The sequence below is a fragment of the Sinocyclocheilus grahami genome, unplaced genomic scaffold (assembly GCF_001515645.1).
Source record: "Sinocyclocheilus grahami isolate Dianchi unplaced genomic scaffold, SAMN03320097.WGS_v1.1 scaffold127.1, whole genome shotgun sequence".
NCBI lineage: Eukaryota > Metazoa > Chordata > Actinopteri > Cypriniformes > Cyprinidae > Sinocyclocheilus > Sinocyclocheilus grahami.
In genome coordinates, this window is record NW_015505306.1 from 1,244,340 (window position 1) to 1,266,350 (window position 22,011).

Below are 22,011 nucleotides of genomic sequence, written 5' to 3' on the forward strand. Positions count from 1 at the left end.
TTTGCACTATATCCCATATATCCCTTATTATCCTTATATAATTTAAGGTAAAAGCCATTTAAAATACTATTGTGCAAGGAACAGAGTGGTCCGTTTCTTTTAGTGATTGCACATATATTCTACAGCTTTACAAGTTCATAATATAACATTATTCATAAATGCAGACCTCATGAAAATAATAATGTACCTTCTTCAAAATTTTAATATTTTAACCAAAATCTCTTCATGAAATTTGCTTGTTTATGCATTTCTGTGAAAACAAGAAAGAAGATGATCCTAGTTTTCTTTCTTCTTGACTTGCAGATACATTATTTGTGTTATAAATAAATGGGAATGTTAAACAACATTAAAGTTAGTTCTCTCTTAGCACATGTAGATTTTAGGCAACAATTCAAACTGTATAAAAAAATTATGACTTTATTTTTTGCAGGCATTCAAATGTACAAATTTTACAAGACAGGCATTGAAAAAAAAACATTGATTACATTAAGATCGCAACCAAAAGATAAAAAATAAAAATAAAAGTCAGATTTTGGTAACATTTTTAAGTGTTGATTGTCTAAAAGTGGTTAGCAAGCCAATCCAGTTTGTATGTGAATAATATCCATCACTCCTGCTGAGTCACCATCTTCAACATTCGCAAAGCCATTGGCCCCTGGTCAGATGGGATCTGTGATAATGTAATGGATAGAGATGGTCACATACACTCATGAAGACTAAAAATAAATACTGAGAAATGTATTTTCCCTTCAGAAAAATGAAGCTAAACCACCATAGCTTCTGCAGTTAAAGCCATGCTAAAACCCTCTGAATATAACAATATTGAACAATGTTTTTACAAACATTAAAATTAGTGCAAAAAAGAATATTGTGTACCATATGTCCAGCTTTGAGGATCCAGTAGAAGGCAAAGTTCTTGTAGGTCTTATAGAAAGCTCCAGTCTGGCTCTGGGTTTGTGGGTCTTCCAGTGCCGTCCATTTCATTTTGTTGAAGTATTGGAGTCCGTCCCATTTCAGCCGTTTCACCCACAACTCCTGACCTGCTCACAAATAAACACAAATCAATCATTGCACTGCAGTGCAGAAACACTATCTTGACAACACCCAACCATAATGGTCTTCCTTAATAGTAAAATGGATTATAAAAAGCTTATTGACTTACAGACACCACCTATTAACATCCGACCTGGGTGATCTGATCACAAGTGGTCAGCTGCGGCACATTACTAATCACACCTGGCATTAAAAGGCATTGTGTATGACCACTTGCGATCAGATTTAATGGACAGGATGGTCTCTGGTTTCATGACTACATAAATCAGGGTATAGCAAGTTCACAGACTTGACTCGTTGTCTGGGACATTAGTTTTGGCACTACAGATGATAAATGGTGACACCACTACCAAGTGTAAATGGCCCAAGTGCTAGTCTAAAATGTGTTGGTCAAGAGTTGCTATTCTGCAATGTTTCCTAATGGTTGTCATCCTCACCCATTGTGTCCACAATAAGATCCAGCTGGCCATTGTAGACTGTGACATTGGCCCCTGCAGCCAAAAGCTGATCTACAATGTCCACCACAGGCTTCATGAAATCTCCTGCCATGCTGACAAACACTGCCTCAGCTTGTCCTGAAGAAACAGAAGAACACTTGTAAGAATCATTATGTTAGTAAATACCTCTGTAGATCATAAAAAGAATAATTACCTCCCCATGTGACATTCTTTGGTATGACACCAAGCTTCTGTCTGATTGGCCCGTTCATCAACTCTGAAAGGGACTGACGGTGCAAAGGACGGATGTGGTGACGCTTCAGTGAGGCTGTAAAAAACAAGACAAAATGATGACCAAAACTTTTTAATTTATGTAACAAACTAAGCTGTGCATGTTGAGTTTCTCACAGAGAAATCCATTGGTTTGATCTGAACTGGTCTTCACCATCTCATCAGAGTTTTGAGTGAGGATGTTATAGAAGTTCACATTATTTGTGTTCTGTAACAGAATAAGTTGAGTAACTGAATGAAGCACACAATCTGTTCGATCTAATTTCTTTAAATAAACAATGCATTAAGGCCTCTACTTGAATTTTTTCTTAAGCTACTGGTGCTTGACTCACCTGTTCCACTACATTCTCTGTGATGGACCACATGTCAGTGGCTTTTCGGTACTGGCCCTGTTTCACTGCCTCCAGCACCGCGTTTGCTGCTTTAGTCACCTCATCCAGTCCATTGTCATCCAACAGAGACTACAGCACAGACACAGCTGCATTAAACCCTCTGATCAACAGGTGTCTGATGTGTCAGAACACTAGCACATAAATCTCATTATACACTATCGTTCAAAAGTTTGTAAATTTGAAATTAATACTTTTATTCAGCAAGGATGCATTAAAGGGGTCGTAGGGTCTTAATGAAATGTCTGTAACATAGTTTGGTTAAAATTTCTCAATGGTAGTGTAAAAAACACCTGTTTTACCCTGTCAAAAACAGCTCTTTTCAGATCAAGCCATTTTTGTAGCATTTTCCTTTAAATGTTAATGAGATCTGCTGACCCCGGCCCTCTCTTCCAAGCTGCTCTCAGAGGGACTGTTTCATCGTGAAACTAGCTAATTAGCACATTATTAGGAAAGGCGATTTGCAAAGATTCATTACAAAACATTATACTCTTTTGTGATGTCACACAGACAGGCATCTGAGATCGGCTCGATTTGAGAAAGGGGTAAAGATTTAACCAGATTAAAAAAAACACTGGGTGGATTTTTATCATTATAGGGTGGTTGTGTACACACACTGCCAACACACATTTAATTTCAAACAACTTGTAAAAGTGCATGTAGCATCCTATGACCCCTTTAAACTGATTAAGAGTAAAGACATTTTAAATGTTACAAAAGATTTCTATTTCAAATATTTTATTCATCAAAAAATCCTGAAACAAAATGTATCATGGTTTCCACAAAAGTATTTAACAGCACACCAGTTTTCAACATCAATAATAAGAAATGTTTCTTGAGCAGCAAATCAGTATATTAGAATAATTTCTGAAGGATCATGTGACACTGAAGACTGGAGTAATGACTGCTGAAAATACAGCTTTGCCATCAAAGGAATAAATTATATCTTAAAATATATTAGAACAGAAAACACTGTTTTTACATTAAATAAATGGAGACTTGGTAATCATAAGAGACTTCTTTCAAAAACTTTTGATTGTTGGTGTATTGTTGTTTTGATTATGCTAATGCAATCATACTTAATCACTCTAAAAGGAGATGGAGGTGTTATGGTGAATTACTCACTGTGCTGTATAGATAAGGACCCCAAGTCATGACTGAGTCTGCATAAAAAAAGAATAAGCAATCAGATGTGTTGAGTGCTGTATTGTAATGCATTACACCTGGTTTATGCAGTCATGCGAGTCAGGACTAAACATGATGAATGTGCATAATGATTAGTAAACTGAGATATGATAACTTAAAAATCAATAAGAAAGAAAAATATAGCTGTAAATATAATTTACAGACCTATAGGAGAGATCCAGGAGTCTCCCAAAGCCACCCCAGCAAAGTTGCATTTGACTGAACCAGCTTGAACTGCCTAAAGAGAGAGGAAATAAACATTCAGTGCAGATTAAAATGAGTTTGAGGTGTGGTCAGTAAATGAACAGCAAATAGAAACTGGTAAAAACTAGTATTCTAAACTGATGCCAGATTTACTTTTGTGGAAGTAGGAACTATTGTGACTCTTCCACTTATAGATGAAATCAGCAAGCGCATGACTTTTTTAGTCTTGTGTGTGTGTTGCTACAAAATTGCCTCTCATGAAGCCTAAAGTGAGAACAATTATATCAGTACCTTTGTGAGTTCAAGGGAAATAGCTGCTGCCATTTTGCCTCCATAAGACTCAGAAAATATATAGAAGGGAATACTCTGTTGGGGAGAAAAGTTGAGATACAAATGTGAAAGGCATATTAAGTTCAATCTGGTAGGTATTTTTGTTTTGCTTACTTGAAACTCTGTCTTTAGAGAGAAAAAGCTCTTGAGGAGGACCATCATGTCTGATGCCACCATCGCAACGTCCTTGGTGAGGGCATCTTCAGTGTCTGTGTAACTGTATCCGGTGCCCACTGGGTTATCCACAAATAGCACACTGGCAGCACGCACCTGCATAGACACAGATATTTTTGGGTGAATAATAAATTACTCAAATAATAAATTCACAAATTCCAAGAAAAATGTAAATAAAGCGTATATTAAAAAGTTATTTATACAGAAACAATGAATCAAAACAGACAATAAAATATTCCATATTTCCCAAAATAAACTACTCAATCAATACTGCGGATATGAAAGTCAAGAAAATTTTACTTTACATACCCAAGACGTTTCTCTTGGCTTAAGGTCTCTATCAAGAGGTCCAATTTCCTCAAAATTGCCAAATCCACAGCTAGATCCCCCAGGACCTCCCTAAAATAAACCGGAGCATGAACAACCTTAGATGTACTTCAGAAAAGAGGGGGAAATCAGGGTGGACAAACAGAAAAAGGTATAACAGCTATGTAAATTCTAATTGAACGAAGCTTCCAATGAGATTATGATCTGGAGAAGGATATGGAGAAAATAGATGACAGGTCTCACTGATCAGATGAGTGACAAACCTGCAGCCACATAACCAGAGGCAGATCTTTATAACTGGCGCTGGAGCTATTGGCGTAGTACAGCCACCAGAACATATGAGCTCCTTCACGGACATCTACATATCCCCACGACTCTTTGGCTTGAACTGGAACACAACTACCTGTTTTTTTGATAAGAAGAACAAACGTTTAGGGTGCAAATGCAGCCGGATCCAGCACTTTTCATTCTGGGACTTTCTGAACACATGCATCCATTATCAGGAGCACAACACAAACTGTTTGCATAGTTTAATTACAGCCAAGAAATGACTACTGTTGTTCTGGAAGAAAAAGGAGGCCCTACAGTCAAATTATGACTTGGAGAGATGATTTCTACTTTACATTGGGAATGAATTAAGATACTGTTTGAAGGGCAAATTTGAGCAGTTTGACAAAAATCTTGATGGAAACCCTGTGGACTAATGCTTCATTTGTTAATGTAATGTTTTAATATTTCTTCATCATACTTTACAATTTAAAGATTGTATTCTTTGTACAGGTAAAAGAGAAGAAATATGTAAGATTGCAAATCCATCTTCAAAATCTTTGTTTTGTTCTATATATATATATATATTTAGGTATATAAGGTTCATATATATATAGATAGATAGATAGTGTACAACATAACATAGTAACATTTTAAGGTTAATTCTGGGTCGTGCATGGCGAAAAAGTAATAAGTTGTGGTGCAGTATATTCAATTCACGTTTTTTTTTAAATTGATAACAAAACCTTTTGTACAAGCAAGAGTAACGTTATAGCCGAACATGCCAGGTTTACAGGGAAAAAAAATTAAACGTTCCATAGTTCGTATTGCTCTCAAGTTTTTACTTTTAGATCAGTGTTTTAGATATTGTTTCCATTGTTTTTGAGTCACTAAAAGGAACCGACTCAAACGAGTCAAACGAGTCATTTGTTCTGTCACACAACTGTCAATGCACGTTCGAAAACCGTGTTTAGGAAACCATTCGGTTCCCTTATTATTTTAATTATGTACTCGGTTCATAACCTTCATCTGGGTCGATTAGCAGGAGACAAATAAAACAACGGACATCTTTCGCTTTCGCTTTCTGTCTAAAGTTACAAAACATATCAGCATATCTTCTCATGTTGCAATTACAGTCCTAAGACCAATAACTATAAAAAGTGTGACTGAGCCTGAAAAGTTACACGTAATCCCCACACATTTCCAAAGGGTGACATTCAGCACATAAATACTCCATACCTTTATAAAAGCTCACAGCAAACAGCAGCACAGCCAGCATGCCAATCCACGAGTGCGCCATTATTATCGCTCTCGCTCTCTCACACGGGCTGTGTTTGCACCCCGGCTTTAAGTACGGTACTCAAACCCAATCCTCTGAACAGTGTGCTGCAAGGAACAGTACTGTCTCATATGACTTCAGTCAGCTGACGAACAAGGACGTAAACTGTAGCCTTTCTCTTCCACACCAATAGAGAGCAGCAGAGTGTGTGACAGCGTGACTGACGCCCCTGTTTAAAACAGTGAGCGCCTCCATTGTCCTCATTGTCAATACAGCTCAGGCATGGCCACCTCTAGTCTCAATTCTATCAGGGTTAGACTGTACTTTGATTATCCTCCTCCCGCGACACCTGAATGTCGGATGTGTTGGTTGCTTGTGGACTTAAACAAATGCCGAGTTGTCGCAGATCTTTCCAGCATCATAAAGGAAAAGCTCGGCTACAGCCGAAGGACTCTTTTAGACTTGTTTATTGAGGATTGCTACCTGCCTTCCACAGAAAGTATTTATATAGTACGTGATAATGACAGTATAAGGTAAGAACAGTGTTTATAACAGTATGGTGAACGTTTATGCTGTTTTAAATACATTTAATATTGATAAGTGTTTATTTATCATGCCTATTGACAGGGTGAAGGTATCCAGTCCTGTTTATATTAATGGAGCAGAGGACTACCAGAGCTCTGAAGCACAAAACTCAAAGACCAAGAAAAGAGGGAGAGGGGATGAGACTCAGATCTGCGAAGGTCTAGGTAAAAAAAAGAAGCATGAAGATGCGCGAAACAATGGCTCTGCACCAGTAGAGGATGCCAAAAAGAAGGAGTTGAAAGAGTCAGCCACCAAACCTGCCACCCCTCAAAAAAACATTGAAGCCCCCTCTTCTACTAAAAACAACAGAAAAAGCACTTCTGCTGTCCCTGCCAGTGACAAAACAACCCGTACAAAGATTAACCAACCAAAGTCAAGTTCTTCGGACAGCAGTGTGGACGAGTCTCACAATAAGGCCCCTCCACCAAAACCTAAACCCAAGCAGAATGGCGCTGCCAAAAAGCTACGGAAAGAAAGCACATCGTCCGATTCATCGTCTTCAGATGACACCGAGAAACCCAAAAGCAGCATTCCTGTACAGCCACTTCCTGTTACTCCTAAACTATCTAGCACAACCTCAAAACTTCCACTACAGACCCCACAACGTAGAGAGAGCTCCACAGATTCCTCCTCCTCCTCATCGTCGTCACCCAGCCAAGTCGAACCTTCAGCTAAGAAATCACAAGTAGCAACTCAGCCCTCCTCAACTACAATTCAGTCTGTCTCGTCTTCTGTCTCTAAAAAGCCTCAGGATAAGCCAGAGAGCTCAGACTCAGATGCCAGTGAAATAGAGCTTGTGATTAAGAAGCCAAACCTGCATGGAATGGGATTGAAAATTGCTGTTGTGAGCCCTGGGGTTAGTGAGGCAGCAGGCAGGGACAGAGGAAACACAAGAGGTCAGGAGAGAGGCAGAGGTCGAGGTGCGAACCGAGGCAGTGGGAGAGGAGGTTTTGGTAGGGCCAAGGGAACACCGTGGAAACAAGACTTTCATTTCAACTATGAAAATGGCGAGCGGCAGAAACCGAATGATTCTCTGACTAATGAAAGCTTTATTCTGCAGGTGAGATGAATGTGAAGATGTGGTTATATAAGAAGAAGTTACCGTTGCCCAAATTTTTGCAAAAGGAAGGAGTTGAAAGAGTCAGCCACCAAACCTGCCACCCCTCAAAAAAACATTGAAACCCCCTCTTCTACTAAAAACAACAGAAAAAGCACTTCTGCTGTCCCTGCCAGTGACAAAACAACCCGTACAAAGATTAACCAACCAAAGTCAAGTTCTTCGGACAGCAGTGAGGACGAGTCTCACAATAAGGCCCCTCCACCAAAACCTAAACCCAAGCAGAATGGCGCTGCCAAAAAGCTACGGAAAGAAAGCACATCGTCCGATTCATCGTCTTCAGATGACACCGAGAAACCCAAAAGCAGCATTCCTGTACAGCCACTTCCTGTTACTCCTAAACTATCTAGCACAACCTCAAAACTTCCACTACAGACCCCACAACGTAGAGAGAGCTCCACAGATTCCTCCTCCTCCTCATCGTCGTCACCCAGCCAAGTCGAACCTTCAGCTAAGAAATCACAAGTAGCAACTCAGCCCTCCTCAACTACAATTCAGTCTGTCTCGTCTTCTGTCTCTAAAAAGCCTCAGGATAAGCCAGAGAGCTCAGACTCAGATGCCAGTGAAATAGAGCTTGTGATTAAGAAGCCAAACCTGCATGGAATGGGATTGAAAATTGCTGTTGTGAGCCCTGGGGTTAGTGAGGCAGCAGGCAGGGACAGAGGAAACACAAGAGGTCAGGAGAGAGGCAGAGGTCGAGGTGCGAACCGAGGCAGTGGGAGAGGAGGTTTTGGTAGGGCCAAGGGAACACCGTGGAAACAAGACTTTCATTTCAACTATGAAAATGGCGAGCGGCAGAAACCGAATGATTCTCTGACTAATGAAAGCTTTATTCTGCAGGTGAGATGAATGTGAAGATGTGGTTATATAAGAAGAAGTTACCGTTGCCCAAATTTTTGCAAAAGATCTGCAAGAGAAATGGCCTATAAATCTAGAGTTTTCAACCAAGGATCTGTGGATAAGATATAGTAATCATAAACAATTTCATTTTATTTGTTTTTATAAAAAGCTAGATGTTCTCAGTAACATTTTTAAAAATATATAATAAATTATTTATTAATAAACATTTTTGTAAAAAGAAACACTAATTAAAACCTAGCTTTTTATGCTGGTCAGTAAAGGTTGAAAACCCTTGCTCTTGATAAAACATTTTCATAATTTCTGTCATAAGTCTAGACTTGGACAACATTTTCATCGAATAGGTCTTAGTTTTATGCTTTTCTTTCTATTGTGTTTTAAAATTAAGTAATATGTATTTATTAATTAATAATATTTATTATAAATAATAAATACATATTTATTTTTTTATTTTACACTTTAATCCCTAACTATACAGTTCATGTTGTGTGTTCTTGTAGAATCCACCTGAAATAGCTCCCAAACGAGACTACGCAGCTTTACCCTTGCTGGCAGCTCCCCCTGCTGTGGGCCAAAAAATTGCCTTTAAGGTACAATGTGATATGATGAATGGTAATAGATACACTTCAGTTTTTTTTTTTATATATATATATCTTGATAGTTTTCCTAGATTCAGTGACCACATGTAAGTTGTCTGTGAGTTTTTATGGATCTCTCCTGTCTTAAAGCTTTTGGAGCTGACCGAGAACTACACACCGGAGATGTCTGATTATAAAGTAAGCCATTATACACTTCTTTAATGTAAATTGTGTTGTGTGTAATGTAAATTATGTTGTGTTAAAAACAGTTTGCTGTTGTCATTTAGGAAGGGAAGATTATTGCATTCAATCCTCAAACAAAAGTGATGGAGCTTGAACTGCTCTCTCAACCTCAAGGTACCACCAAAAGTTTTTTGTTTTTTTTTTGTATTGCCACTGTTTCAGCTATATAAATTTGACACCTGGAGGTGTAGCTGCTCTATTACACACTAGATTGGACTCTTCTTTCTGCAGCACTACTTTATTTTATTATGTGTCATTTAGCTCCAGCTGAACCTGGCAAGTTTGACCTGGTATATCAAAACTCTGATGGATCCGAGAGAGTGGAGTATGCTGTCACACATGGATCACAGGTACTGAATGTTCTCTTAAAGAAATGGTCATCCATCTGAAAATGTACTCGCCCTCGGGTCATTCAAGATGTAGATGTGTTTATTTCTTCATTCCATGAAACAGATTTGGAGAAATTTAGCATTACATCATTTGCTTACCAGTGGATCCTCTTCAGTGAATGGGTGCCGTCAGAATGAGTCCAAATAGCTGATCAAAACATCACAATAATCCACACGACTCCAGTCAAATAATTAAATCTTTTCTGAAGCAACAAGCTGTGTTTGTAAGAAACAAATCCATCAAGACATTTTCAACTTCAAACTGCTGCTTCGGGCTAAAATATGAGTTTTTTATCTATAATATTGTGTCTCCAGTGAAAACGTTGTCTCTTCTGAATCAGGAGAGAAATATGCATAAATCAAGCATGGTTTTCAAGCGAAAATGCTTCAAAATAGTTCTAAACAAATATATCGTTGGATTTTGATGTGAGAGGAGAATAGGGGGTGGACTTTTTTTTACTGGACTCCTATTTTGGACAGAAGTGACTGTTTAAAACTCGTTAATGATTGTTTTTTTTTTAATACAAACGGCTTTTTTTTTGTGTTGACGGACTGGAGTCATGTGGATTACTTTTGGATTATTGTGATGTTTTCATCAGCTGTTTAGAGTCTCATTCTGACGGCACCCATTCACTGCACAGGATCCATTGGTGAGCAAATGATTTAATGCTAAATTTCTCCAAATCCGTTCCAGTGAAGAAACAAACTCATCTACATCTTAAAGGGCCTGAGGGTGAGTACATTGTCAGGAATTTTCATTTTCGGTTGAACTATTCCTTTAAACGTTACATAATAAAACATATCAAGCTCACATCCACATCACATGAATTTTAGAATGGCTGTAACATTGAATTGACCAATCACAATTCAGGGACAGATCTATCTATTTATTAATTTTTTTTTCTATGGATTGGAAATGCATATGAACTGCTCAGGGGCCCTACTAAACAAAGGCAAATGTACTTGGTGTCATTAAGTGAGTATGTGATTAATATGAGTTATATAACACACATACAGTAACAAAATTACATTTTGCTATTACCTTTATTGGTGGGGAGATGTTTTAGATATCAGCAAGACAGTGGTAGTCCTATGGATAAAAATTGCTTGTAGTAAGAAGAGTGTTTGTGACTAATTAGCACCATGACTAATTATTTCCAGACTCATGTCGTATTTTAAATTCAGATTAAGGATCATAATTACAAAACTTTCTAGGGAAACGCACTTGACACAAGTTTCAAAGGGATATAAAAGTGCGTAATCCATGTTGAACACATGCAGTGTCCTGACAGTGCTGTTGCAAGCACTGTATGGCAAAGCTCCCTCTTTTGTAGTTTGGATTGTAACCCCATCCCCCAATCCAACACAAATGTTGCTTTCTGATTATCCCTTTTAATTGTTGAAGTGAATAAGGGCAGTTCTTTGTACAAGTGTAGGCTGTGGTAGGCTAAAACAAGCCTTTCTTTGATGTCTCCTACAGCTGACTGAGTGCTGGGATTCTCTTTTGGAGCCCCGGCTCATTGTGGAGAATGTTGGATGATGGTCATACAAAACTTGTTACTTGAGCCAGACCTTTTTATTTTAATGCTGTTTTGTTGAAACCGCTAATTTCCATAATTGTATTAACTTGTAATTTTATTCTCAATGTCAGTTAAATAAATAGTTTTTTTTTTTATTTTTTATGGGAGTATGTGTTATTGATTTATCATCAGTGTCTGTTTATACAGTGAGTGCAAGTAGCCATTATTGGCATTTACTAACTAAAGCAAGATATTTTGGTTTTAGTACAAATCGCATAATTCTTTTTACACTTTGTATGATTATCACTTGTCAGCATTTGCATTTAGTGTAAACAATATTCACTGAGTGCTGGGATTCTCTTTTGGAGCCCCGGCTCATTGTGGAGAATGTTGAATGATGGTCATACAAAACAATGATGGTCATACAAAACTTGTTACTTGAGCCAGACCTTTTTATTTTAATGCTGTTTTGTTGAAACCGCTAATTTCCATAATTGTATTAACTTGTAATTTTATTCTCAATGTCAGTTAAATAAATAGTTTTTTTTTTTTTTTTTTATGGGAGTATGTGTTATTGATTTATCATCAGTGTCTGTTTATACAGTGAGTGCAAGTAGCCATTATTGGCATTTACTAACTAAAGCAAGATATTTTGGTTTTAGTACAAATCGCATAATTCTTTTTACACTTTGTATGATTATCACTTGTCAGCATTTGCATTTAGTGTAAACAATATTCTTTTGGTTGCTTTTGAGAAGTAAATTTAGTGTTAATTCATGTGTTCAGTTTAATAATAAAGGTTACACTTAGTTTACACTGAGTAAACAAATACTGAAGCAATATGTCTGCTAGAATTTATAATTTATGCAATTCACGTCTTTAAATGAATGCTGAAAATAATAGTCATCACAAAATCAAACAACAAGCCTTGAACAAACATCAAGTGCAAGTGTATCGTTCTTAAAAAAATGTTTTGTCCTGTATGGTATGGTTCATAGACTGTAAAAAAAAAAAAAGATGGACGACACATCTCCTATTCCTTCCAAAAAAGCATCTCAGTATGGCCGCTGCCATCTTGCGTAAATGACGTCATTTGGAGCCAGAGTCTGCGCAGTAGTGTCGCGAGGTGGAGCCGCGGAATCAAACTCCCGCCCAAACCCCATAACGACACGCCCCGTTTTTATTTTACACTTAGTTTACACTGAGTAAACAAATACTGAAGCAATATGTCTGCTAGAATTTATAATTTATGCAATTCACGTCTTTAAATGAATGCTGAATATAATAGTCATCACAAAATCAAACAACAAGCCTTGAACAAACATCAAGTGCAAGTGTATCGTTCTTAAAAAAATTTTTGTCCTGTATGGTATGGTTCATCAATCGTCATAGCAAAAAAAAAAAAGATGGACGACACATCTCCTATTCCTTCCAAAAAAGCATCTCAGTATGGCCGCTGCCATCTTGCGTAAATGACGTCATTTGGAGCCAGAGTCTGCGCAGTAGTGTCGCGAGGTGGAGCCGCGGAATCAAACTCCCGCCCAAACCCCATAACGACACGCCCCGTTTTTATAGCGTCAAATTACTAGCTAAAATCAAACTTATCACAAAAACGAACAATTTAACATATATCAGCATGATAACAACTACCTTAAACGAACAAAATCATCTTTCGGAAAATTGTATTGGAAGTGTAATTTTTTAAAATTTTTATTTTGATTCAAGTCCCATTCGTTTACATGTAGAGGGCGGGGTTTATGACCTGTACTGCAGCCAGCCCCCAGGGGGCGATCAAAGAGCCCGCAGCTTCACTTTTCAGGACGTGTACATTGTGCAAAAAAGTGAACATGTTTGGTGTGTATATGATATTATTGAAAAATTTCAAGTTCCTCTAAAACTTGTAGTGTTTGCACTATTGTTGTTTCTCTTGCAATATTAAAAAACGAGGGAGAGAGAACGATAAGCGGGATAAGCGTGGAAGTTGCGTACGTAACTATAGCAACAGTAGCTGCGGGATCATTTAGGCTCATCCTTGGCAGGTCAAAGCAAAGGTTTTTTTATGTACAGAGACAGGGTATTACAGTTTTAATTATAAAAAAACCTTCACGTTTCATATGAGATGCTTGATAGGAATAATAATCAAACGAATTGTCTTTTTAGCCTGAAGTATTTAATCCACGAGAAAGCAGAATTCTGTTGAGTATTGAAAAATATTAAGAAAAATATTCTGAACTGATGTAGCCTGAACTGATTACTCATCCAGCAGTCTTTAAAACGTGCCGTTGCTTTCTCCCTCTCTTGGTGATCGTTGAGTTGCTCTGTCAGTTCAGCTTTATCTGCTCCCTGTATTTAGAGCGTGACCAAAACAAACAACATAATGACAGGAATCACAGGTGCTTTGGCTAATCCTCATTATCTTTTTCTCATTTACAGAGACGTCTTTTATTCTTCTGCTCAACTGGGTCACACTGTGTTTGTCAGTAGGCCTTTTTTAGTCACTCATAATGTTTTTTTTAATACGAATCACACAGGAGAAGATGGACTGAATGTGCTTTCCCATGTCATTAGGCTGGTATGAAGGCACAATACAAACAGAAATAACGGTTATAAAAATGCTCATTTCCTTTACTGTCACCATGGCAATCCATCTTCAACAATTTGAGGATGCTGAGGAGAGCTTTCCTTTCAGTTAAAGCAGGCTGCTGTTTAAGATAAGGATATAGTGCAGGTTGTTTTGGATCTGTAGGTTACATAGACTTTAACAAAGATATCTGGATTTATCAGGGTCATTTTGAGATTGAGATTTTAGTGCTCCTGGTTGACCATATCAGAAGTATTTTATCTACATGACACAAATTATAGTCATTTTTCTGAATTGTGTGCTGCTCAACCATGTGCAGCCATTCTTGGTCGACGCTTGCTTTTTTATTCACCTGATTAAGATGTTTAATTGGCTTCCTTTACACATTCAATTTAATCCATAATGAATTGTGGCGCCTCAAGGCTCATTGATATTTAAAATGAGTCTCTATAGTCTCAGTGGACGGCAGTAATGAAAAAGTAAATGAGCAACCTGCCTTGATGTTGTGTATGCTTCTTATTTGGCCATAGGTTCATGTACTGCACATCTGAATTATTAATGTGATTATTAAACACACAGATTATGTAATTTGATTTCAGAAATTAATCCCATGCCAGCTCACTGAGTTGTCACAGTATGTTTTTATTGCGCATTAGGTCGTGTGACTCTTTTGCTTGCTAAACATGGTGAGCAGTATGTAGGAGTCAGCAGTGGTGACAAATGGGTGACTTTATCTGATTGATAGTGGGCACAAAGGGGAAGGACTCAGTAAAAGTCGTCCTTCTAAACCTTACAGATTCAAAACAAACCAAAATCGTTACTGCATTACACAATGTTTGGCTGTATGTAATCACCTCTCAATTACAGTGAGCATTATAATGTGGAACTGTGCTGCTAATTACATTATTTCGGATGTTTTAAATGTTAGTTTAAAACATTGTTTGACATTTTTTGTTTTAAACATTTAGTAAATGTATTGTGTTATGTACATGATGATTTTATAGTGATTTTGTATGTTATTTTTTAATGTTATTTTTGTATGTTGTTTAATTATATATAATTTTTAATTGAATAAAATTTTTTTTGTATTTTAATGTACACTGCCGTTTGGGATTGGTAAGATGCACACCAAATAGTGTTCACCAGAGATTGCAAATAATGGATTTTTAGATACTGAATAATCAGCGATGGGCTTTCAGTTTGGACTTTGGAGTGTTGTTTTTTGTTATTTATATATTTACACTACCGATCTAAGGTTTGGGATGTTTTGAAAGAAGTCTGTTATGCTCACCAAGGCTACTTTTATCTGAGCAAAAAATACAGTAAAAACAGTAATATTGTGAAATGTTACAATTTAAAACAACTGTTTTCTATTTGAATATATTGGATTTTAAAATATAACTTATTCCTGTGATGGCAAAGCTGAATTTTCGGCATCATTGCTCCAGTCTTCAGTGTCACATGATCCTTCAGAAATCATCCTAATATGCTGATTTGCTGCTGAAGAAACATTTCTAATTTCTTATTTCTTCCTATTATTATCAATGTTGAAAAAAGTTGTGCTGCTTAATATTTTTGTGGAAACTGTAATTTTTTTTTTCAGGATTTTTTGATGAATAGGAAGTTAAAAAGAAAAGCATTTATTTTAAATAGAAATCTTTGTTTTAGTGGTTTTGTTTTTAATAGAAACCATAATGAATGTGTTACAGTCTCTTTTTATTAATTTAATATGTTCTTGCTGAATAAAAGTATTTATTCCTGTAAAAAAATTTTACTGACCCCAAACTTTTGAACGGTAGTGTGCATTATTATTATTTGTATATATGTCTATTTAACTGGATTCTATCACAATAGAATACAATTGAATATGCAAAAAAAATCCTGTTAAAAGTGCAATGAACAAAATGGCCATAAAATAGTGCTTTTATCATTAGTCAGAAGCAAATGTTTTTGTGCCAGGTTGTACCAGTTGCAGTGATGCAGTTGAGTGCTTTGTGCCGAAGGAAGTGATGTAACTGCATGAGTGTGTGAGTGTGAGGTACAGTCACAGATGACTGGTCTCTCTGCATGGTGCACAGTTGTGAGGAGCAGTTCATGATAGCAGCTTGAATGTTTTGTGATGACCGTCTCTTAGTCTTAGCAGGGCTTCTCGCCAGTCCCTCCTCCATTTCTTTTCTCTAATCCATTATTTATATTTGTTTTAGAGCCATATCTCTAGATGTCATCACCTTATATCCATCCATTCTTCTATTGTCATTCTATTATATTCACTATTATCTCATACCCTTTCCTTTTCCTCTTACGGGGTCACCTTTTTCTTCATCCTCCATCTAGTCTTCACCTCCATTCCTTATTCCTCCCTCTCTCCTCTCCCCTCCCCTTCTCCAGTCTGTTTCCTGATGATGAGGTTGCTGTGATTAGTATGCATGAATAGCACGAGGATGTTTCAGTGCAGAACGTGTGGTGAACGTGTGCCTGTGCTCTCCATCCCCTCCCACAGACTGTACTGGAGTGGCCTTGAAGAGCAGTTGCTAACATTGAGCCCTTGATACAATCCTCAATAACAACAGCACTGCTTCACAGGGACTCTGACAGAACACACAGTGACAAGATGTGAGGGTCAACAGCATATGACGTGTATGTATGACCAGTGGCGTAACTTTGCTTTGAAAACTGGTGGGGACACCGCACAACTCGTTTTGCTAGTTTTTTTTATTTAATAACCTAATTTACTTGGGGACTGGGTTTAGAGTTGAACAAACTTAATTTTGGCTTTTCAAAAATACATCGATGTACCAGGGGCGGTGCCAGAGAATTTTGAATGCAGGCAGGTGCTGAGGGGGTGCTAGATCATTGACAGGGGGAGCTGGGCAATTCAGGGCTCCAGACTCATTCTTCCCACTGCTCGCTCTTTTGCCATCAACTTTCTCAGTTGGCTGCACAAGCACGGTTTTTTCTTCTTCTACAACATGCTGTTAATCAATGCACGCTGATTAACTTTTATGGTAGTTTATAGTTATATGGAAACGAAAGTAGTTAACATTCAACCCGTTCTTTTTCATCAGCAGTATTATTTGTGATTTGAATTTTGTGAATGGGAGTTCCTCTTTTGCCATGTTATAAGCCGGGCTTCCGATGCTTTCACTTTCGATTTCACGATCTTGTCAGGTTTTACAATAAAATATAATTGTCTGTTTTGCTTACATCTATACATCTTTCACGTTTTAAGACAAAAAAAAAAAAAAGATGGATTAATTATTTTTAATTAAAATGCATAACAACAATAACACTGTATTCAATGACAAACTAGCTTACAAAACGTTATTAACAAAAACGAATAAGATGAGGCATGGCCTACACGCTGTATTAGGCTATATAATGACTAATAAATTACAGAATGTTTAGCAAACACTGAGGAATCAAAAAAAAAAAAAGAGAGTCTCCATAGCATCAGTGAGTTCAAAGAAACAAAGAGTTAGTAATCAGCCTGCAGATATTCTGGACGTGGTGTGAATTTTTATTTCTGCTGATGTAACCAGTTTTTAGTTATGTAAACTGAACATAACAGCAATAAAGTACATCTTTAAAGGGACATTTCATCCAAAAATGAACATTGTCATTGGTTACTCACCCTCATGTTGTTCCAAACCTGTATGATACTTGAAACACAAATGAAGATATTTTTAATGAAACCTCAAAGATTTCTGTCCTTCCCATTTCATTCCCCTAAAACTTTCACACATCTAAAAGTGTATAAAGACATTGTAAATGTAATCAATATGAGTTGAGCAGTTTAATCCAAGGGTTTATATGTTAATTAAAACCTAAATTAAATCTGTTCATCATATAAAATGATCGTGTTTCTTCAGAAGACTTGGATTAAACCGCTCAGTTTATATGGATTATGATTACAATGTCTTAAATGGACTTTTTTGAACACTCTGATTGCTCTGAAATCACTAAATAAAATGCAATCAAATGCTCCACTGTTTCTGCACATTCACTGATATGCAGATATGCAACTTTTCTTGGATTATTTATGGTATATGTGAGCGGGTTTTAAGTTTTGTATTCTATACTGCATACACTAACATGCAAAAGTTTAGGGTTGGTATGATTTTGAAAGTTTTTTTTTTTTTTTAAAGAAGTCTCTTATGCTCACCAAGGCTGTATTTATTGGATCAAAAATGCAGTAAAAAAACAGTAATATTGTCACACATTATTGTAATTCAAAATAGCTGTTGTCTTCTTTAGTAATGTAATGTAAAATGTAAATATATTTTAAAAAAGTAATTCATTTTTGTGATGATAAAGCTGAATTTTCAGTCATAATCTTTATAGTATCATGTGATCATTAAGAAATCATTCTAATATGCTGATTTGCTGCTCAAGTAACATTTATTATCACTGTTGAAAATATTTTTGTGAGGACTTTTTTTTCAGGATTCTATGAATATCTATATGAATAAATTTATTTCAAAATGGAAATATTTTGTAGCGTTATAAATGTCACTTTTTGTTTACTTTAATGCATCCTCCTGAATAAAAGTATACATTTAAAAAAAGAACCTTAATGTCCCCAAACGGTAGTGTACATGTAAATTGCATTCTTCTGTATGTTTCTCTGAATATTTTTCTCTCTCGGCCTGAGCTGAGGTAGAAGAGACATTTGGGCCAAGTGATTTATTTAGCCCACGTGTGTTCCTCTTTCCTGGTGTGTGCATGCACCATCACAGAGATACATGACCTGCTTTCATGGCTACTGTGTTTCAGCTCTCTGTCCTATTGCTATTGCACTAAACGCCTCTATTTCTGTGGCAGTGTGGTGAATCATTCTAGCAGCTATGAGAGGAGGACTGCAAGACTGAGCGCTTGTCAAGAACACATCTTCTCTTCTTGTAGGAGAATATATTTAGAAAGGAGTGAAGTTGTTAAGGAGCTGTGTGTGAAGTGGGAATCACAGTTATGATGATTTCTGTGTTACCATGGAATGTTTTCTCATAAACCCTTAAGGGCAACCTTCCCATAGGAAAGAAAAATGACGAATAATATCTTCTTAGTGAGTGAGATCCAATGGAGATGAAAAAAAAACTTGCTATGATCATTTCTCATTAGATTCTTCCAAGACCAAATTATCTTAGGTATGCTGTTCAGTTTCATTTGATCAGTTTAGACAGACTGAATGTTAGTAATGGTCTGTTTTGTTTAGAGAATGTTAGACAAGAACATTTAAGACTTAATCATGGCAGAGAACTCCATTAAATCTCCTAAGCCATGAAAAAGCAACCTCTGAGCAAAACAGTATTCACTGTTTTCAGAAAAACAGATACAGCTATGCTTGACCAAAGTGTTTGAAGGCAAATCGTCTATGAGTTGAGTAAGCGAGTCTTGCCTTGCGATCAGTCTTTTTCACTTTGACAGCTGTCCATCACAAAGACTTGCTGACAGCGATGAGCCGACGACGCATACTGACAGCAGCTGTTCTAGTGCTTCATCTGTGGGAGGTGAAGCTGACCACTGATAAAACGCACATCCCCTCATTTATTTATAGGAAGGCACCATACTGAACATGTGATCATCCTCCTTATCTAGGTGACTTTGTGGTTACCGTTCTTACTAATGTCCTCTTCTTTTTTTTTTAGGTGAAGAAGTTTGCCAAGTATCTGGATCCCAATGCTCATGGCAGAATTAACTTCAGAGATTTCTGCCATGGAGTGTTTGCAATCAAAGGTAAGAGGACGGTTCCCTTCGGAGCAGTATTTCATGCCCATAAATACCATTGATGAATCTGCTTGCATTAGATCAAAGGGATTCTGAGAACATCAGGGTAAAAATCTCTGAAATATGACTACAAAAATACAATTTCAAATAACTGTCAAAATACTGTCATGTTCTTTTGTCAAAAATTTATTTTATTGGAAATTAAATTAATTTTGTATACTTTACCCCAGGTTTCACAAACTGGGATTTGTGACAGAACTGCAGGTGGTTCATGAGATGAGGAAAAGCTAGTAACTAATGAAATCATAAAAATCTAAATTTAAAATAAATCATTTTAATATACAAAACAATATAATATAATCCGAATATTTTATTTGTTTAATTGCATATCATTTGATCATTAACCACCATCAGAAAACCATGAATGTGCAAATGTGTTTTTAAATAGTAAAATATTAACCTAAAATCTTTGGGTGTACCTCAAATAAATATTTTGGTTTGGCTGTCGAAAAAGTTTGTGAATCCCCTGCCTTACCCCATTAAAAAATTTATTATTGTTGTTGTTATTATTATTATTATTATTATTATTAGGTTAAGAAAATGAACTTGCATATTTATTGCTAAGTTTACTTAAAAAGTATGCAAATTTGCTTATCAAGTGAATGCATCTTATTTTAGCAGGACAAAAATACTGATTATGAATATTATTTTTATATATACTATAACTTCCTTTTAAGCCCTAAATGTTCATTCTGTGGCATCAAACAGAGCACATCTCTTCTGTTCTGTCACACACACACAGCCGTTAAGTTCAGCACAAAGTGTGCCAAACTGAAAGATTCTCCTGAGATAAAAGCTTAGTTGCTAGACACCGTGCTCCTTTAGACAGACACTTTCCGTGATGTTCCTGAATTTCAGAAATGTATGCAATTTTATCTCCACACTAGTATTATCACTCTATTTTATTAAGCAATTGATCAGAAGAACCCAAAGGCAGATAATGGCACACAGCTCTGTCTTTTTAGCTTTGTGCATTGACTTCTGTGTAAATCTACAATTGTAAGAGATAATGAATAGCCTGAGTGAGCAGAATCTGATTAGAGATCTCTGCTTCACCAATGAACACTCTTGATCTGCTTAATTAAAAATAACCACATTTGAACAACAAATTACAAGCATCTCTGGGTGTGCTTTTAATCAACCATTTATCAGATTGAAACATTTTCTCATATAACGACAGCATAGTAGTAATTCACTTGTTAGCGTGGGTTGTGCTTCTCAGTTAAATGATGGGGGGATGTGATTCCTGATTATAGCATCAAGCATCACTTTGGGATTTTTTTTAGGGATTCACAGACATTTAAAGTTACTGTGTAATCATGGTTCAGCAATCTAATTTCACATTATTTATAGCTGTTTTAAGACACTTACTCCCTTGTCTAGCTCTCTACCCTATTTCACTGTCATTAAGAGCACAGTAAACAGAGTTACATTTGTCAGCCAGGGACACTCACGTTGCTTAGCAGACTTATGAAGCGGAGATCTGCTAGCTGAATAGGCAGGGCACCAGCAGGCACAGGGACCCGGGTAGGACGTCTGTGTGCCAGCGCTCTATGGAAGCGGCTGAAGAGGGAGATGTAGGCAGGCCAAATGGGCTCCAGGCCCAAAGACTTTGTCCCCCAGTGTCCTGTGTTTAATGAGCCCCAGTGGTCTTCCCACTCTCTCATTCCCTAATGAATCCCCCAATCCCTGATCCCCGGCATGCACAGCAAGTCTACAAAGCCAAAGCCTATGTTTGTCCTTTTGAGGTCCCAAAGGAGACTGCGCTGTTGTGTGTTGTGCAGGATTGTTACCACTGTTTCACCAGTGGTCTGTCTTTGCTCTGCTAAAACAGGCATATTGTGCATGGCTTTATATATATTGCCCACAATATGTTCCTATTTGGGACATTCCCGGAGCCAAGGCGAGCTGTGGCCCACTTGAGATGTCACACAGAGCACTGAGCCTTCACTACACTTCATGTTATGTGACTATAAATGGATCAGAGGCCTGGGCTGCCCTTCACTGTGCCTCTCAGTGTGTTATTTATTCATGAGATTTTACTTAGCTTTTTGTATTTCTGCAAATGGGTTTGTGTATTTGAGAAACAATATAGCTTTATATTAAAGAGAACAGTTCCCCTTTCCAACATGATATCTAGTGTTGAATTTTAGTTTTTATCAAAATGTGGATCTTGACAATTTGTTTTTTTTTGGGCTCTCATAAGTGGAGCAAAAAATCTCTAAATGTTATAGTGGGTGTAGTGTCTGGACCACTCAAACACACAATATATATTTTGTTAGCTAGATTTAACAAATACTCGGATAAACAGTTAATAAGATTATGCAATATGAGATCATTCCGTAACTCCCCAACAGGACCTCACCGGACAATGGCACCTTTTTAGTTACACCCAGCATCACTACCCCCTCCTACCCTGCGAA

General features: G+C 37.1%; 2 protein-coding genes and 1 long non-coding RNA gene across 3 annotated transcripts in view; 2 read left to right on the forward strand and 1 right to left on the reverse strand.

Annotated features, from left to right (window-relative positions):
* Window positions 1-194: 194 nt before the first annotated feature.
* LOC107590395 (retinoid-inducible serine carboxypeptidase-like) lies at window positions 195-6,047 on the reverse strand. The gene is made up of 13 exons (XM_016279124.1): window positions 5,897-6,047; window positions 4,654-4,793; window positions 4,373-4,462; window positions 4,004-4,159; window positions 3,851-3,925; window positions 3,521-3,593; window positions 3,296-3,333; window positions 2,114-2,242; window positions 1,899-1,989; window positions 1,705-1,818; window positions 1,491-1,628; window positions 877-1,040; window positions 195-670 (listed from the first exon to the last, which is right to left on the reverse strand). The coding sequence occupies exons 1-13, from the start codon at window positions 5,955-5,957 to the stop codon at window positions 608-610; spliced, it is 1,332 nt and encodes a 443-aa protein (XP_016134610.1). The 5' UTR covers window positions 5,958-6,047; the 3' UTR covers window positions 195-607.
* Window positions 6,048-6,141: 94 nt separating this feature from the next.
* coil (coilin p80) lies at window positions 6,142-11,369 on the forward strand. The gene is made up of 8 exons (XM_016279121.1): window positions 6,142-6,469; window positions 6,564-6,755; window positions 7,647-8,478; window positions 8,997-9,086; window positions 9,225-9,272; window positions 9,362-9,431; window positions 9,579-9,667; window positions 11,187-11,369. Exons 1-8 carry the CDS (start codon window positions 6,219-6,221, stop codon window positions 11,244-11,246), a joined length of 1,632 nt encoding a protein of 543 aa, XP_016134607.1. The 5' UTR covers window positions 6,142-6,218; the 3' UTR covers window positions 11,247-11,369.
* An 8,086-nt stretch (window positions 11,370-19,455) lies between these two features.
* Window positions 19,456-22,011, forward strand: part of LOC107590455 (uncharacterized) — a 4,051-nt gene continuing 1,495 nt past the window's right edge. Inside the window, exon 1 of the long non-coding RNA XR_001609790.1 lies at window positions 19,456-19,537. This is a non-coding gene — a long non-coding RNA (uncharacterized lncRNA). The remainder of the gene's footprint in view (window positions 19,538-22,011) is intronic.

Coding starts and splice junctions, on each gene's coding strand:
- coil (XM_016279121.1), top strand. CDS start 6,219: ATGGCCACCTCTAGTCTCAATTCTATCAGGGTTAGACTGTACTTTGAT. Junction 8,479..8,996: donor ATGAAAGCTTTATTCTGCAG/GTGAGATGAATG, acceptor GTGTTCTTGTAG/AATCCACCTGAAATAGCTCC. Junction 9,087..9,224: donor GCCAAAAAATTGCCTTTAAG/GTACAATGTGAT, acceptor CCTGTCTTAAAG/CTTTTGGAGCTGACCGAGAA.
- LOC107590395 (XM_016279124.1), bottom strand. CDS start 5,957: ATGGCGCACTCGTGGATTGGCATGCTGGCTGTGCTGCTGTTTGCTGTG. Junction 4,794..5,896: donor TGCTGTGAGCTTTTATAAAG/GTATGGAGTATT, acceptor TCAAAAAAACAG/GTAGTTGTGTTCCAGTTCAA. Junction 2,243..3,295: donor GTCCTTATCTATACAGCACA/GTGAGTAATTCA, acceptor TCTGTGCTGTAG/TCTCTGTTGGATGACAATGG.